The sequence below is a fragment of the Alosa pseudoharengus genome, unplaced genomic scaffold (assembly GCF_046254945.1).
Source record: "Alosa pseudoharengus isolate Yale_2024_CS ecotype anadromous, Long Island Sound unplaced genomic scaffold, YU_APseudo_1.1 YU_APseudo_1.1_scf_16, whole genome shotgun sequence".
Lineage (NCBI taxonomy): Eukaryota > Metazoa > Chordata > Actinopteri > Clupeiformes > Clupeidae > Alosa > Alosa pseudoharengus.
Genome location: NW_027468630.1, coordinates 5,729,270 through 5,748,083, shown reverse-complemented (window position 1 = coordinate 5,748,083; position 18,814 = coordinate 5,729,270). Strand labels below are relative to the sequence as shown.

The following is an 18,814-nucleotide window of genomic DNA, read 5'->3' as shown; positions in this document are numbered from 1 at the left end:
AAAATGTGAAAACCTTATTTCCAGATAGCAAATCAAATGTTCAAACCTGAGTTCCCCTTTGGGCTTCTCTTCCCGATGTGATTTCTTGCACAGCTTCAGTTCACTGCCAGGGTACGGAAACTCCAGCATCTCCATCTGCTCACTGTGTACCCGCATAGGTTTCAGAACCCCCTTTTTGTGCAGCTTCAGAAGCTGCTCTGCAGAGGCATATTAAAGCACATGAATTATGGCACTCTATGACAACTTCCAAACTTTTACACACAATATGGGTAGAGAGCAGAATAGGCTGAGCCATTTTTTTTTAACGCAAGTCTATCTATAAGTATATCCTTTACTTAAGTCTATAATAAAACACAAATTTAGGATGTGTCATCAGTTGAAACCTAGTGTATCTGAATCAAATAGACTAATCCTCAAATAGACTTACACTAACCCAAAATATTGGTTCCCATAAAAAGTGATGTTGAGTTTCTATTTGTCCCATTTGAGGGGTAAGCTGAGACATCTGAAAGTTATTAGTTGGGGGCCAAGCAGCGAAGCTGCGAGGCAACCATTGTGTTTCTATGATTTCTTATTATTGGGGGCCAAGCAGCGAAGCTGCGAGGCAACCATTGTGATTGTTAGTTTTCTTATTATTAGGGGTCCGAGCAGCGTAGCTGCAGGAACCCTATTGTTTCTGTACCGTTCATTTTTTGGCCAAAATTCTGTAAAAATCATACTGCAGCCTAAACCGTAACTCCAAAACTCTTGAAATTTTCAGGTATGGTTACGAGTACCCCCCTCTACCCATAACCCAAAATTTGGGGTACTGCACCCAAAGGTGGCGCTATTGAAAAAAAAAGTTAATTATGCTTATTTCTCCTTACCAGATTCACCTAGACTCAAAATTCTTTCAGAATATTAATCTCTAAACTCAGATGCATCTTTTTGGCCCTGGTCTTATGGTCTACAAATGTTTACTTTTTCCACAATTTCATGGAAAAGCCAAACATTATAAAAAGTTTCACACTCTTCAAAAATAATCGAATCTTCACCAAAATTCTCACAGACAATGTTTAGACCAAGCCTCACAAAAGTTATCGCTCAGAATTTTGATATTTTGTTCCATTTCAGAGATATAGGCCAATAAAGTTAGACCACTTAGGCCTTTTTTCCTAGATCACCTATATTCCTATAAACCGTAAGTCCTAGAAACTTGACATTTTCAAGTATTGTTACCAGTACCCCCCACTACCCATAACCCAAATTTGGAGTACTGCACCCAAAGGTGGCGCTCTTGTCAAAAACGCTTATTTCTCCTTACCAGATTCACCTGGACTCAAAATTCTTTCATCATATTAATCTCTACATTCAGATGCATCTTTTTCACCCTGGTCTTATGCTCTAAAAATGTTTACTTTTGCCACAATTTCAGAGAAAAGCCAAACATCATAAAAAGTTTCACAGGCTTCAAAAATTATCAAATCTTCACCAAAATTCTCACAGACAATGTTTAGACAAAGCCTCACAAAAGTTATCAAAAGAATTTGGATACGTTGTTCCATTTCAGAGATATAGGCCAATAAAGTTCGACCACTCAGCCCATTTCTCCTATATCACCTATATTCCTATATGAGTAATTTTTTTTTCTTGGATAACAACCATACAACCATCATTAGGTGGATACCATTAACAGTGCACATTTTCAGATATGTACTCTTTTTTATAAAGCCCTTAATTCTATTGTCAAATGTATGCTAGGAATTTTCTTGATGTTGTGTGTTTGCCAACACACATTTTCACGATTTGAATGTGACTGCTCAATGTGTATGATTGTCAGTGGCTGAGTGGGATAATGCCTAGTGCTGGTGTTTGTTAGGTTGAGAGTTCGAATCCTGCTAGAGCTTTAGGCTCAAGATGCACATGCTATTGGTTATTGAAGATTCACACTATTGAACAGCACCTGAATGACATCAGACAATTAACATTCACACTCATTAGTTGCCAAGAATCAGAATGCCGACACACTCGAAGACATATAGGGGAACTTCTTTGTTTACTATTTTTCCTTCATCATTAAGTCTATCATATTTATATTTCATCCATTACTGTTCTTCTCTATAAATGTCTAATTGCCCCAGAATATCCAAAAGTTTTCAGGTGTACTCTTTCAGGAAAGCCCTTCATTTTATTGTCAAATGTATACTTGGAGTTTTTCTTGTGTGTTTACCAACACATATTTTCACCATTTGAATGTGACTGCTGAATGTGTATGTTTGTCAGTGGCAGAGTGGGATAATGCCTAGTGCTGGTGTTTGTTAGGTTGAGAGTTCGAATCCTGCTAGAGCTTTAGGCTCAAGATGCACATGCTATTGGTTATTGAAGATTCACACTATTGAACAGCACCTGAATGACATCAGACAATTAACATTCACACTCATTAGTTGCCAAGAATCAGAATGCCGACACACTCTATGACATATAGGGGAACTTCTTTGCTTAGTATTTTTCCTTCATCATTAAGTCTATCATATTTATATTTCATCCATTACTGTTCTTCTCTATAAATGTCTAATTGCCCCAGAATATCCAAAAGTTTTCAGGTGTACTCTTTCAGGAAAGCCCTTCATTTTATTGTCAAATGTGTACTTGGAGTTTTTCTTGTGTGTTTACCAACACACATTTTCACCATTTGAATGTGACTGCTGAATGTGTATGATTGTCAGTGGCAGAGTGGGATAATGCCTAGTGCTGGTGTTTGTTAGGTTGAGAGTTCGAATCCTGCTAGAGCTTTAGGCTCAAGATGCACATGCTATTGGTTATTGAAGATTCACACTATTGAACAGCACCTGAATGACATCAGACAATTAACATTCACACTCATTAGTTGCCAAGAATCAGAATGCCGACACACTCTATGACATATAGGGGAACTTCTTTGTTTACTATTTTTCCTTCATCATTAAGTCTATCATATTTATATTTCATCCATTACTGTTCTTCTCTATAAATGTCTATTTGCCCCAGAATATCCAAAAGTTTTCAGGTGTATTTTTTCAGGAAAGCCCTTCATTTTATTGTCAAATATATACTTGGAGTTTTTCTTGTGTGTTTACCAACACACATTTTCACCATGTGAATGTGACTACCCAATATGTAGGATTGTCAGTGGCTCAGTGGGATAATGCCTAGTGCTGGTGTTTGTTAGGTTGAGGGTTCGAATCCCCGGTAGTGCTTTAGGCTCTAGCTCGAATACTATTGGTTATTGAAGATTCACACCATTGAACAGCACCTGAATGACATCAGGCAATCAACATTCACACTCATCAGTTGCCAAGAATCAGAATGCCGAGACACTCTATGACATTCAGGGGAACTTCTTTGTATACTATTTTTCCTTCATCATTAAGTCTATCATATTTATATTTAATCTATTAGTGTTCATCTCTACAAATGTCTAATCGCCCCTCCATGCTTGGAGATTTTCTTGTGTGTTTACCAATACACATTTTCACCATGTGAATGTGACTGGCCAACATGTAGGATTGACAGTGGCTCAGTGGGATAATGCCTTGTACTGGTGATCCTTAGGTTGAGAGTTCAAATCCCACTTGAAGCATTAGTGGGTTGTGGATGTTAGCATACTACAATAGAATGCTGTTGGGTTGTGGAGGATAACACACTATAACATTACAGCTACTTGTCAATATGGACTTGTAGTGCAAGGCAAGTATTACTGTATAATTATAAGCTGTAGCCTATAATTATTTGTTATTCTTATAATATTTGTCATTTCTTATACATATTTAGTCAGCTCTTCCACTTGACAGAACAACTCTATATTGGTTAAGGATGTCACGAATGAAACAATGCTGCAGAAACATGAAAATACGACTTTGAGTTTAGTAGGCTATAATTTTCAGTTCCTGTTTATCTATTGCACAATGGGTAATAATTTAAAGGAATCGTGTTGCAGTCTTGTAAATAGTCACCCTGCAAGATCCCTAGTCATTGCAAAATCATAGTCTGTGACTTAAAACTCTACTACTTGTCTTTAGATGTGAGAGGGTCTGAGACTGTAGTCTTTCAAAAATCTTTTCCAAATCTTTGCAAATCTTTCCAAAGTTTACCCGCTGGGAAACCCTGTAGCTCCGGAGCAGGGGCTCAGACCAGGATAAATTGTTTGCTCGCCCTCAGTTCGCTCTTTTGTTCATCTCAACCCAGCACTCCAGTGTGTCCTGCTCTGTGTGCGTCTTTGAGTTAACGTAAGTCATCACTTTAATCACCCTCACTATGACTTTTGTGATGTTTATCAGTTTGTAGAGTAGCTCTGCCATCATGTGTAAAGTTAAGGTCTTTGTTTGTTGGTTTGGTGTGTTGGAGTCCCATGTGAGAGATGATTAGGTGATGTTGGTTGACTTGGGATGTCAAGTATTGTTTAGTTGTACCTTATATAGCCTTATGATTTCAGTTTATTGTTCAAATGTCAATTGGTTTGTTTGTGAGTTGGGATCTGTACTGATTTACCCCATTTCACTGATTACTCCATTTTCTGTTTGTTTCCTCTTTGATGCAGCACACATACAAGTAAAGAACAAAAGAACAGATGAATTGAAACTCAAATAAAGTTAACTTGTGTTGCACCGAAACCTGCCATCTTCGTGTCATCACTCCATACCATTGAGCCTTCTGAGTCACACCATTGAACAGCACCTGAATGACATCAGGCAATTAACATTCACACTCATTACACACTGCTGGTGTTTGTTAGGTTGAGAGTTCGAATCCTGCTAGAGCTTGAAGCTCAAGATGCACATGCTATTGGTTATTGAAGATTCACACCATTGAACAGCACCTGAATGACATCAGGCAATTAACATTCACACTCATTAGTTGCCAAGAATCAGAATGCTGACACTCTATGGCATATAGGGGAACTTCTTTGTTTACTATTTTTCCTTCATCATTAAGTCTATCGTATTTATATTTCATCCATTACTGTTCTTCTCTACAAATGTCTAATTGCCCCAGAATATCCAAAAGTTTTCAGGTGTACTCTTTCAGGAAAGCCCTTCATTTTATTGTCAAATGTATACTTAGAGGTTTTCTTGTGTGTTTACCAACACACATTTTCACCATTTGAATGTGACTGCTCAATGTGTATGATTGTCAGTGGCTGAGTGGGATAATGCCTAGTGCTGGTGTTTGTTAGGTTGAGAGTTCGAATCCTGCTAGAGCTTTAGGCTCAAGATGCACATGCTATTGGTTATTGAAGATTCACACTATTGAACAGCACCTGAATGACATCAGACAATTAACATTCACACTCATTAGTTGCCAAGAATCAGAATGCCGACACACTCTATGACATATAGGGGAACTTCTTTGTTTACTATTTTTCCTTCATCATTAAGTCTATCATATTTATATTTCATCCATTACTGTTCTTCTCTATAAATGTCTAATTGCCCCAGAATATCCAAAAGTTTTCAGGTGTACTCTTTCAGGAAAGCCCTTCATTTTATTGTCAAATGTATACTTGGAGTTTTTCTTGTGTGTTTACCAACACACATTTTCACCATTTGAATGTGACTGCTGAATGTGTATGATTGTCAGTGGCAGAGTGGGATAATGCCTAGTGCTGGTGTTTGTTAGGTTGAGAGTTCGAATCCTGCTAGAGCTTTAGGCTCAAGATGCACATGCTATTGGTTATTGAAGATTCACACTATTGAATTCAATTCTGTGGGAAACACTGCCTTCCATTATCAAACCCTTCATCTTATCCACAACAAATAAATAGTCCTGTAGAATCAAGTATTGTTAGAATACTGTTGGGTTGTGGAGGTTAGCACACTATAATGTTACAGCACAGGGTAATCCTAATTTTATGCATCAAATTTATTCCAATCCAACTCAAAAGTGTTGAACGACACAAAGTGAAGGTTTTATCCAGATCAAAACCAAGAATAGATTATGTGATCTAATCCAATTTCAGGATCCTTGTTTCCCTTTGAACAACCCATTTTCAAGATTTGATCCAATCCGATAGCTGAAATCCGGTAACTGAAATCCGATAACCGAAATCCGATCACGTTTCTTTTGAACAATTGTGCCCAAACAATCAAAGCATATGTAAAACTAAAAAGCTATGCCATCATGTTCGTTTTGCTCGGACCCCGTAAATCACCGCTTGCGGTTATATTTAGGGGTCCGAGCAGCGTAGCTGCAGGAACCCTATTGTTTCTGTACCGTTCATTTTTTGGCCAAAATTCTGTAAAAGTCATACTGCAGCCTAAACCGTAACTCCAAAACTCTTGAAATTTTCAGGTATGGCTACCAGTACCCCCCTCTACCCATAACCCAAAATTTGGGGTACTGCACCCAAAGGTGGCGCTATTGAAAAAAAAAGTTAATTATGCTTATTTCTCCTTACCAGATTCACCTAGACTCAAAATTCTTTCAGAATATTAATCTCTAAACTCAGATGCATCTTTTTGGCCCTGGTCTTATGGTCTACAAATGTTTACTTTTTCCACAATTTCATGGAAAAGCCAAACATTATAAAAAGTTTCACACTCTTCAAAAATAATCGAATCTTCACCAAAATTCTCACAGACAATGTTTAGACCAAGCCTCACAAAAGTTATCGCTCAGAATTTTGATATTTTGTTCCATTTCAGAGATATAGGCCAATAAAGTTAGACCACTTAGGCCTTTTTTCCTAGATCACCTATATTCCTATAAACCGTAAGTCCTAGAAACTTGACATTTTCAAGTATTGTTACCAGTACCCCCCACTACCCATAACCCAAATTTGGGGTACTGCACCCAAAGGTGGCGCTCTTGTCAAAAACGCTTATTTCTCCTTACCAGATTCACCTAGACTCAAAATTATTTCATCATATTAATCTCTACATTCAGATGCATCTTTTTCACCCTGGTCTTATGCTCTAAAAATGTTTACTTTTGCCACAATTTCAGAGAAAAGCCAAACATCATAAAAAGTTTCACAGGCTTCAAAAATTATCAAATCTTCACCAAAATTCTCACAGACAATGTTTAGACAAAGCCTCACAAAAGTTATCAAAATAATTTGGATACGTTGTTCCATTTCAGAGATATAGGCCAATAAAGTTCGACCACTCAGCCCATTTCTCCTATATCACCTATATTCCTATATGAGTAATTTTTTTTTCTTGGATAACAACCATACAACTATCATTAGGTGGATACCATTAACAGTGCACATTTTCAGATATGTACTCTTTTTTATAAAGCCCTTAATTCTATTGTCAAATGTATGCTAGGAATTTTCTTGATGTTGTGTGTTTGCCAACACACATTTTCACCAATTGAATGTGACTGCTCAATGTGTATGATTGTCAGTGGCTGAGTGGGATAATGCCTAGTGCTGGTGTTTGTTAGGTTGAGAGTTCGAATCCTGCTAGAGCTTTAGGCTCAAGATGCACATGCTATTGGTTATTGAAGATTGACACTATTGAACAGCACCTGAATGACATCAGACAATTAACATTCACACTCATTAGTTGCCAAGAATCAGAATGCCGACACACTCTATGACATATAGGGGAACTTCTTTGTTTACTATTTTTCCTTCATCATTAAGTCTATCATATTTATATTTCATCCATTACTGTTCTTCTCTATAAATGTCTAATTGCCCCAGAATATCCAAAAGTTTTCAGGTGTACTCTTTCAGGAAAGCCCTTCATTTTATTGTCAAATGTATACTTGGAGTTTTTCTTGTGTGTTTACCAACACAAATTTTCACCATTTGAATGTGACTGCTGAATGTGTATGATTGTCAGTGGCAGAGTGGGATAATGCCTTGTGCTGGTGTTTGTTAGGTTGAGAGTTCGAATCCTGCTAGAGCTTTAGGCTCAAGATGCACATGCTATTGGTTATTGAAGATTGACACTATTGAACAGCACCTGAATGACATCAGACAATTAACATTCACACTCATTAGTTGCCAAGAATCAGAATGCCGACACACTCTATGACATATAGGGGAACTTCTTTGTTTACTATTTTTCCTTCATCATTAAGTCTATCATATTTATATTTCATCCATTACTGTTCTTCTCTATAAATGTCTAATTGCCCCAGAATATCCAAAAGTTTTCAGGTGTACTTCTTCAGGAAAGCCCTTCATTTTATTGTCAAATATATACTTGGAGTTTTTCTTGTGTGTTTACCAACACACATTTTCACCATGTGAATGTGACTACCCAATATGTAGGATTGTCAGTGGCTCAGTGGGATAATGCCTATTGCTGGTGTTTGTTAGGTTGAGGGTTCGAATCCCCGGTAGTGCTTTAGGCTCTAGCTCGAATACTATTGGTTATTGAAGATTCACACCATTGAACAGCACCTGAATGACATCAGGCAATCAACATTCACACTCATCAGTTGCCAAGAATCAGAATGCCGAGACACTCTATGACATTCAGGGGAACTTCTTTGTTTACTATTTTTCCTTCATCATTAAGTCTATCATATTTATATTTAATCTATTAGTGTTCATCTCTACAAATGTCTAATCGCCCCTCCATGCTTGGAGTTTTTCTTGTGTGTTTACCAATACACATTTTCACCATGTAAATGTGACTGGCCAACATGTAGGATTGACAGTGGCTCAGTGGGATAATGCCTTGTACTGGTGATCCTTAGGTTGAGAGTTCAAATCCCACTTGAAGCATTAGTGGGTTGTGGATGTTAGCGTACTACAATAGAATGCTGTTGGGTTGTGGAGGTTAACACACTATAACATTACAGCTACTTGTCAATATGGACTTGTAGTGCAAGGCAAGTATTACTGTATAATTATAAGCTGTAGCCTATAATTATTTGTTATTCTTATAATATTTGTCATTTCTTATACATATTTAGTCGGCTCTTCCACTTGACAGAACAACTCTATATCGGTTAAGGATGTCACGCATGAAACAATGCTGCAGAAACACAAAAATACGACTTTGAGTTTAGTAGGCTATAATTTTCAGTTCCTGTTTATCTATTGCACAATGGGTAATAATTTAAAGGAATCGTGTTGCAGTCTTGTAAATAGTCACCCTGCAAGATCCCTAGTCATTGCAAAATCATAGTCTGTGACTTAAAACTCTACTACTTGTCTTTAGATGTGAGAGGGTCTGAGACTGTAGTCTTTCAAAAATCTTTTCCAAATCTTTGCAAATCTTTCCAAAGTTTACCTGCTGGGAAACCCTGTAGCTCCGGAGCAGGGGCTCAGACCAGGATAAATTGTTTGCTCGCCCTCAGTTCGCTCTTTTGTTCATCTCAACCCAGCACTCCAGTGTGTCCTGCTCTGTGTGCGTCTTTCAGTTAACGTAAGTCATCACTTTAATCACCCTCACTATGACTTTTGTGATGTTTATCAGTTTGTAGAGTAGCTCTGCCATCATGTGTAAAGTTAAGGTCTTTGTTTGTTGGTTTGGTGTGTTGGAGTCCCATGTGAGAGATGATTAGGTGATGTTGGTTGACTTGGGATGTCAAGTATTGTTTAGTTGTACCTTATATAGCCATATGATTTCAGTTTATTGTTCAAATGTCAATTGGTTTGTTTGTGAGTTGGGATCTGTACTGATTTACCCCATTTCACTGATTACTCCATTTTCTGTTTGTTTCCTCTTTGATGCAGCACACATACAAGTAAAGAACAAAAGAACAGATGAATTGAAACTCAAATAAAGTTAACTTGTGTTGCACCGAAACCTGCCATCTCCGTGTCATCACTCCATGCCTTCTGAGTCACACCATTGAACAGCACCTGAATGACATCAGGCAATTAACATTCACACTCATTACACACTGCTGGTGTTTGTTAGGTTGAGAGTTCGAATCCTGCTAGAGCTTGAAGCTCAAGATGCACATGCTATTGGTTATTGAAGATTGACACCATTGAACAGCACCTGAATGACACCAGGCAATTAACATTCACACTCATTAGTTGCCAAGAATCAGAATGCCAACACACTCTGACATATAGGGGAACTTCTTTGTTTACTATTTTTCCTTCATCATTAAGTCTATCATATTTATATTTCATCCATTACTGTTCTTCTCTATAAATGTCTAATTGCCCCAGAATATCCAAAAGTTTTCAGGTGTACTCTTTCAGGAAAGCCCTTCATTTTATTGTCAAATGTATACTTGGAGTTTTTCTTTTGTGTTTACCAACACACATTTTCACCATGTGAATGTGACTGCCTAATATGTCGGATTGTTAGTGGCTCAGAGGGATAATGCCTAGTGCTGGTGTTTGTTAGGTTGAGAGTTCGAATCCTGCTAGAGCTTTAGGCTCAAGATGCACATGCTATTGGTTATTGAAGAGTCACACCATTGAACAGCACCTGAATGACATCAGGCAATCAACATTCACACTCATTAGTTGCCAAGAATCAGAATGCCGACACACTCGAAGACATATAGGGGAACTTCTTTGTTTACTATTTTTCCTTCATCATTAAGTCTATCATATTTATATTTCATCCATTACTGTTCTTCTCTACAAATGTCTAATTGTCCCAGAATTTCCAAACGTTTTCAGGTGTTCTCTTTCAGGAAAGCCCTTCATTTTATTGTCAAATGTATACTTGGAGTTTTTCTTGTGTGTTTACCAATACACATTTTCACCATGTGAATGTGACTGGCAAAGATGTAGGATTGACAGTGGCTTAGTGGGATAATGCCTTGTACTGGTCATCCTTATGTTGAGTGTTCAAATCCCACCTGAAGCATTAGTGTTAAAATACTGTTGGGTTGTGGAGGTTAGCATACTAGAATAGAATGCTGTTGGGTTGTGGAGGTTAGCACACTATAACATTACAGCATTACAGCTACTTGTCAATATGGACTTGTAGTGCAAGGCAAGTATAACTGTATAATTATACGCTGTTTATCTTATTGACTCCGACACAGAACCCACCACCACAAATACAATTCAATTCTGTGGGAAACACTGCCTTCCATTATCAAACCCTTCATCTTATCCACAACAAATAAATAGTCCTGTAGAATCAAGTATTGTTAGAATACTGTTGGGTTGTGGAGGTTAGCACACTATAATGTTACAGCACAGGGTAATCCTAATTTTATGCATCAAATTTATTCCAATCCAACTCAAAAGATTTGAACGACACAAAGTGAAGGTTTTATCCAGATCAAAACCAAGAATAGATTATGTGATCTAATCCAATTTCAGGATCCTTGTTTCCCTTTGAACAACCCATTTTCAAGATTTGATCCAATCCGATAGCTGAAATCCGGTAACTGAAATCCGATCACGTTTCTTTTGAACAATTGTGCCCAAACAATCAAAGCATATGTAAAACTAAAAAGCTATGCCATCATGTTCGTTTTGCTCGGACCCCGTAAATCACCGCTTGCGGTTATATTTGGGGGCCAAGCAGCGAAGCTGCGAAGGCACCCATTGTGTTTCTATGATTTCTTATTATTATTTAACATCTTTCTTCCCGAATGGGAGTCTATGGCAGCCCATAGAACCGTCTGGTAAAAAGTTGTGAAATTTGGCACACCGATTGGGGACAGTCCCATGTTTAAGTTCACCAAGTTTCATGTCAGCAGCTTGAGCACTCTAGCGCCACCAACAGGCCAAAGTTAGACATGCGTTCACGCACGTAACTTTTGACCCGTATGCCCGATTGTCAAAAATGAGGTATCGTTGGAATCCTTGGACCAAGCCGAGTTCAACGCACCCTATGACGTCATTTTCCGCCATGATGGATTTTCCGCCATATTGGATTTTAGTGAAAGTGAAACTAATCTTTCACAGGTCACAAATTTTGTCCGATCGTCACCAAACTAGACACACATGATCTTCAGGCCATGCCTCATTAACGCATTGCTTTTTGTCTTCGGAACTAAAACCGTTCGCGCGTACCAGCCAATCAAAATTTGCGGCAAAGCCGCCAAACAGGAAGTGAGCTCATATCTCAGCAACCCATAAATCTATCATAACCAAACTTAGTACATGGACTCAGTACCCAATTAGGGGGACGCTCAAGAAATCTGGTGACCTTTGACCTCTAGGGGGCGCTGTAATTAAGAAACATGCCTTTTGGCCTGTAGCTGCTGTTGTGCTTAGAATTAAAACGCACTAGTGGTGTCTGGTAATACTGTTGGAGGTCCTTAGGCCGACCCAAGCCAACTTGTGATGTCATCATAATTGATTCGGCCGCCATATTGGATTTAATCAAAAACACGTACAAGTTCTCGCAGGTCACAAATTTTAGCGGATCCTCACCAAAATTGGCAGAGACCATCTTCAGACCATAACCTATCAATATATTGCTTTCTGGAACAATTGACAAAAGCATTCGCCCGTAACAGCCAATCGAAATTGGTGGCGAAGCCGCCAAACAGGAAGTGAGCTCATATCTCAGCAACCCTGCCATGTATCATAACCAAACTTACTACATGGATTCATGACCCCATTAGGAGGACGCTCAAAAACTTTGGTGACCTTTGACCTGTAGGGGGTGCTGCAATTAGCAATATTGCATTTTGATCTGTAGTTGCCAATGTGTTTTATTGATGTTTTACTTTTTGATGTGAAACTGATGACAACATGTTCCATCCAGTTCATTCTAATGCGTGCGTGCATGCAAGGGCGGGGCAGGACGGGGTGGGACGGGCAGGGGTGATTAGGTGAGGGGGGCTGGCTGGCGGAGGCGGTGGCAATACTCAGCCCTGTTTCAGCCCTACAAAATCAGCTATGTTTTGATGTGACACTAGTTGAAAGTGTTGATCGCGGGTGTTTGCTGAGTTCTATCTTGTCGCCGTGGCTACTCCGGCCTATACTGCTTGGCCCCCTCATTGCTGCTTGCAGCTATATTTATTATTATTATTATTATTCCGCCATTGAAGTCAATGGCAGCCTATAGAACCGTCTGGCAAAAAGTTCTGAAATTGGGCACACTGATTGGAGACAGTCCAATGATTCATTTCATCAAGTTTCATGTCGGCACCTCCAGCGCTCTAGCGCCACCAACAGGCCAAAGTTGGACTTGCGTTCACGCACGTAACTTCTGACCCGTATGGCCGATTGTCAAAAATGAGGTATCGTTGGATTCCTTGGGCCAAGCCGAGTTCAACGCACCCTATGACGTCATTTTCCGCCATGATGGATTTTCCGCCATTTTGGATTTTATCAAAAACACTAAAACGTCTTCTCTGGTCACAAATTTTGTCCAATTGACAGCAAACTTCACACACATCATCTACAGAACACGCTACTTTAGGGAATTACTTTTTGTCTTCGGAAATAAAACCGTTCGCCCATAACAGCCAATCAAAATTTGCGGCGAAGCCGCCAAACAGGAAGTGAACGCATATCTCAGCAACCCTTTCATGTATCATAACCAAACATAGTATATAGACTACTGACCCCATCAGGAGGATGCTCAAAAATTTTGGTAACCTTTGACCTCTAGGGGGCGCTACAATTAAGGTACATGCCTTTTGGCCTGTAGCTGCTGTTGTGCTTAAAATTAAAATGCACTAGTGGTGTCTGTCAATACTGTGGAAGGTCCTTAGGTCAACAGAAGACAACTTGTGACATCAACATAATTGATTTGGCCGCCATATTGGATTTAATCAAAAACATGAATAAGTATTCGCAAGTCACAAATTTCAGCTGATCCTCACCAAAATTGGCAGAGACCATCTACAGACCATGCCTTATCAGTGTATTTTTTTCTGGAACAATTGACTGAAGCGTTCGCCTGTAACAGCCAATCGAAATTTGCGGCGAAGCCGCCAAACAGGAAGTGAGCTCATATCTCAGCAACGCTTTCATGTATCAAAACCAAACTTAGTACATGGTCCTCAGGACCCACCAGGAGGATGCTCAAGAAATGTGGTGACCTTTGACCTCTAGGGGGCTCTCTAATTCGCAAAAATGTATTTTGGCCTGTAGTTGCTGCATTATTCTGCAATGGAGGTCAATGGCAGCCCATAGAACAGTCTGGTTCATCCTGATGATGCACAAATAATTTGGTTATCTTTGACCTCTATGGGGCATTGAAATCACAGCAAGCATGATAATATCTCAATCGATCTTTTATTTTTGATGTGAAACTGATGACAGCGAGTTCCATCAAGTTAATTCTAAAGCGTGCGTGCAAGGATGGGGCAGGGTGGGACGGGCACGGGCGATTGCGGCGGTGGGTTGGCTGGGTGAGTGGTCGGCGACACTCAGCCCTGGTTCAGCCCCACAAAATCAGTTATGTTTTGATGTGAAACTTGACCTTGTAACTCAGCCAATCTTGGGTTGTTTGACATGGAACTTGCTGTGACTGCTTAATGCTATATGCCTGATGCCACGGCATTGAGTTGCATGGCAAATCTGGCCTGCTGAACTGCCTGCTTGGCCCCCACATTGCTGCTTGCAGCTATATTTGGGGGCCAAGCAGCGAAGCTGCGAGGCAACCATTGTGATTGTTAGTTTTCTTATTATTATTATTACAGTGCATGAAAATGCACTGTACTGTTATTCCAAGGCATTTTATTATTATTACAGTGCATGAAAATGCACTGTACTGTTATTCCAAGGCATTTTATTACAGTGCATGAAAATGCACTGTACTGTTCTTCCTAGGCTTCTTATTCTTCTTCTTCTAACGCAATTAATGCAGCTTCAACCGCTTAACGTAGAAACTTCATTCAAACTATGTTACGTAGGTCTTACTTAGGACATGGGTGCTTTGTATTTTTCAGCTTTGTAACTTTTATACTTTTTAAACTATTAATTAAAAACTGTTCAAAATTTCCCCATAGACTTAACATGGGCTGATGACATCACAATAGAGCCGTTAAGCAATTAGAATCCTATGGCAGGTGTTCGGGCCAGCTGCATCAACTGCCAGTCTCAGGCTTTAAGCATACAAACTGGCCCTATTAAGACTACACATCCTGTTCAACTGCTTCCTCTGCCAAAAACTGTTTCAAAATAAAAGTCCTCACTACAATATTTCACTGTTAAACAATTTAACCCTTTAAACTACTGAACTTTTATCTGTTCAGCCATTGTAACTGTTACTTGTCATCAACTATGACTCCTACCCACTGTAGCTAGTTAGCTAAGATAGCTAAGTAACTTGGTTAGCATAGTTAGCATGCTAGCATGTTAGCATGCTAGTTAGCATGCTAGTTAGCATTTTTAGCAAAACTGTTAAAAACGATTAGCTAAGTTAGCTAAGTCACATGGTTAGCATAGTTAGCATGCTAACATGTTAGCATGCTAGTTAGCATTTTTTGCAAAACTGCTAAAAATGATTAGCTAAGTTAGCTAAGTCACATGGTTAGCATAGTTAGCATGCTAACATGTTAGCATGCTAGTTAGCATTTTTTGCAAAACTGCTAAAAATGATTAGCTAAGTTAGCTAAGTCATATGGTTAGCATAGTTAGCATGCTAGCATGTTAGCATGCTAGTTAGCATTTTTTAGCAAAACTGCTAAAAATGATTAGCTAAGTTAGCTAAGTCACATGGTTAGCATGTTAGCATGCTAGCATGTTAGCATGCTAGTTAGCATTACTGTTAAAAATGATAAGCGAAGTTAGCTAAGTCACATGGTTAACATAATTAGCATGTTAGCATGTTAATTAGCATAGTTATCATAACTAATAAAAATTATTAGCTAGGTTAGCTAAGTCATATGGTTAGCATAGTTAACATTTTAATATTGTTAGCATGCTAGTTAGCATAGTTACTTGGTTACCATTATTATCTTTAACATAGTTAGCATAACTACTAGCAAACATTGGAGCCATTCCAACTGTTAGTTATCGTCAACTATCTGCCTAAATAATTTAACCATTTCAATTATCAACCTATTTAACTGTTCAGTCATTCCAACTATAGTAAACCTTATCTACCAAGCAAATAATTTAACCATATGAACTCATCATATTTTTGCATTTTCATGCACTATATTTCCTTCAGGAAATGCTTTTCTAGTTCTTATTATTTTTCTTCTTCTAACGCAGTTAATGCAGCTTCAACCGTTTAACGTAGAAACTTCATTCAAACTGCGTTGCGTAGGTCTTACTTATGACATGTGGGCTTTGTATTTTTCATCTTTGTAACTTTTATACTTTTTAAACTATTAATTAAAAACTGCTCAAAATTTCCCCATAGACTTAACATGGGCTGATGACATCACAATGGACTAATTAACTTGATTTGCACCTGGTATCATCTTCCAGCTGCTCATCTAGGCCCCATCAAAGAATCAGTTCAACTGATTGCACCTGTATCAACTGCTTTCTACTGAACTAGACCAACTCTCTCTGTCTCTCCATTCTACAAGGATATAAGACACATTTCCTCCAACTTTCTATCCATTCATCCTCTTCAAACCATTCACTCATCCACCCATTAAACTATCCATAAACATCCATTAAACAATCTGCCTATCAACATCCATTCAACTTTCTGTCTATCAACATCCATTACACTATCTACATTTAACTTTTAAACTATATATTCTGTCTCAGGCTTTAAGCATACAATATGGCTCTATTAAGACTGCCGTTAAGCAATTAGAATCCTATGGCAGGTTTTCGGGCCAGCTGCATCAACTGCCAGTCTCAGGCTTTAAGCATACAAACTGGCCCTATTAAGACTACACATCCTGTTCAACTGCTTCCTCTGCCAAAAACTGTTTCAAAATAAAAGTCCTCACTACAATATTTCACTGTTAAACAATTTAACCCTTTAAACTACTGAACTTTTTAACTGTTCAGCCATTGTAACTGTTACTTGTCATCAACTATGACTCCTACCCACTGTAGCTAGTTAGCTAAGTTAGCTAAGTAACTTGGTTAGCATAGTTAGCATGATAGCATGTTAGCATGCTAGTTAGCATGCTAGTTAGCATTTTTAGCAAAACTGCTAAAAATGATTAGCTAAGTTAGCTAAGTCACATGGTTAGCATAGTTAGCATGCTAGCATGTTAGCATGCTAGTTAGCATTTTTAGCAAAACTGCTAAAAATGATTGACTAAGTTAGCTAAGTCACATGGTTAGCATAGTTAGCATGCTAACATGTTAGCATGCTAGTTAGCATTTTTAGCAAAACTGTTAAAAATGATTAGCTAAGTTAGCTAAGTAAAATGGTTAGCATAGTTAGCATGCTAACATGTTAGCATGATAGTTAGCATAGTTAGCAAAACTGCTAAAAATGATTAGCTAGGTTAGCTAAGTCACTTGGTTAACATAGTTAGCATGTTAGCATTGCTAACATGCTAGTTAGCATAACTACTAAAAATGAAAACATTACCTAAGTTAACTAAGTTAAGTATTATCCACCTATTTAACTGTTCAATCATTCCAACTATATTAAACCTTATCTACCAAGCAAATCATTTAACCATATAAACTATCCACCTATTTAACTGTTCAGTCACTCCAACTATATTAATCCTCATCTACCTAGCAACCAATATAGTTTGTTTTTATTCTGTATGATATTTTACATCATATTTTTTGCATTTTCATGCACTGTATTTCCTTCAGGAAATGCTTTTCTAGTTATCTTTGTTAACATAGTTAGCATAACTGCTAGCAAACATTGGAGCCATTCCAAATGTTAGTTATCGTCAACTATCTACCTAAATAATTTAACCATTTCAATTATCAACCTATTTAACTGTTCAGTCATTCCAACTATAGTAAACCTTATCTACCAAGCAAATAATTTAACCATATGAACTCATCATATTTTTGCATTTTCATGCACTGTATTTCCTTCAGGAAATGCTTTTCTAGTTCTTCTTCTTCTAACACATTTAATGCAGCTTCAACCGTTTAACGTAGAAACTTCATTCAAACTATGTTACGTAGGTCTTACTTAGGACACCCGGGCAATGTATTTTTCAACTTTGTAACTTTTATACTTTTTAAACTATTAATTAAAAACTGTTCAAAATTTCCCCATAGACTTAACATGGGCTGATGACATCACAATAGAGCCGTTAAGCAATTAGAATCCTATGGCAGGTGTTCGGGCCACCTGTCCCAACTGCCATTCTCAGGCTTTAAGCATACAAACTGGCCCTATTAAGACTACACACCCTATTCAACTGCTTCCTCTGCCAAAAACTGTTTCAAAATAAAAGTCCTCACTACAATATTTCACTGTTAAACAATTTAACCCTTTAAACTACTGAACTTTTTAACTGTTCTGCCATTGTAACTGTTACTTGTCATCAACTATGACTCCTACCCACTGTAGCTAGTTAGCATGGTTAGCATAGTTAGCATGGTAACATGTTAGCATGTTAGCATGCTAACATGTTAGCATGCTAGTTAGCATTTTTAGCAAAACTATTAAAAATGATTAGCTAAGTTAGCTAAGTAACATGGTTAGCATAGTTAGCATGCTAGTATGTTAGCATGCTAGTTAGCATTTTTAGCAAAACTGCTAAAAATGATTAGCTAAGTTAGCTAAGTAACGTGGTTAGCATAGTTAACATGCTAGCGTGTTAACATGCTAGTTAACATTTTTAGCAAAACTGCTAAAAATGATTAGCTAAGTTAGCTAAGTAACATGGTTAGCATAGTTAGCATGTTAACATGTTAGTTAGCATTGTTAGCATAACTACTAAAAATGATTAGCTAGGTTAGCTAAGTCACATGGTTAGCATAGTTAGCATTTTAACATTGTTAGCCTGCTAGTTAGCATAGTAACTTGGTTACCATTATTATCTTTGTTAACATAGTTAGTATAACTGCTAGCAAACATTGGAGCCATTCCAACTGTTAGTTATCGTC

At 38.1% G+C, this 18,814-nt stretch overlaps 1 protein-coding gene across 1 annotated transcript in view; it reads right to left on the bottom strand.

Moving 5' to 3' along the window:
- The window catches only part of LOC143126068 (3'-5' exoribonuclease HELZ2), a 44,205-nt gene that overhangs the window by 4,039 nt on the left and 21,352 nt on the right, over window positions 1-18,814 (bottom strand). The window contains exon 6 of the mRNA XM_076287988.1: window positions 47-197. Coding sequence (XP_076144103.1) covers window positions 47-197 — 151 coding nt within the window. The remainder of the gene's footprint in view (window positions 1-46; window positions 198-18,814) is intronic.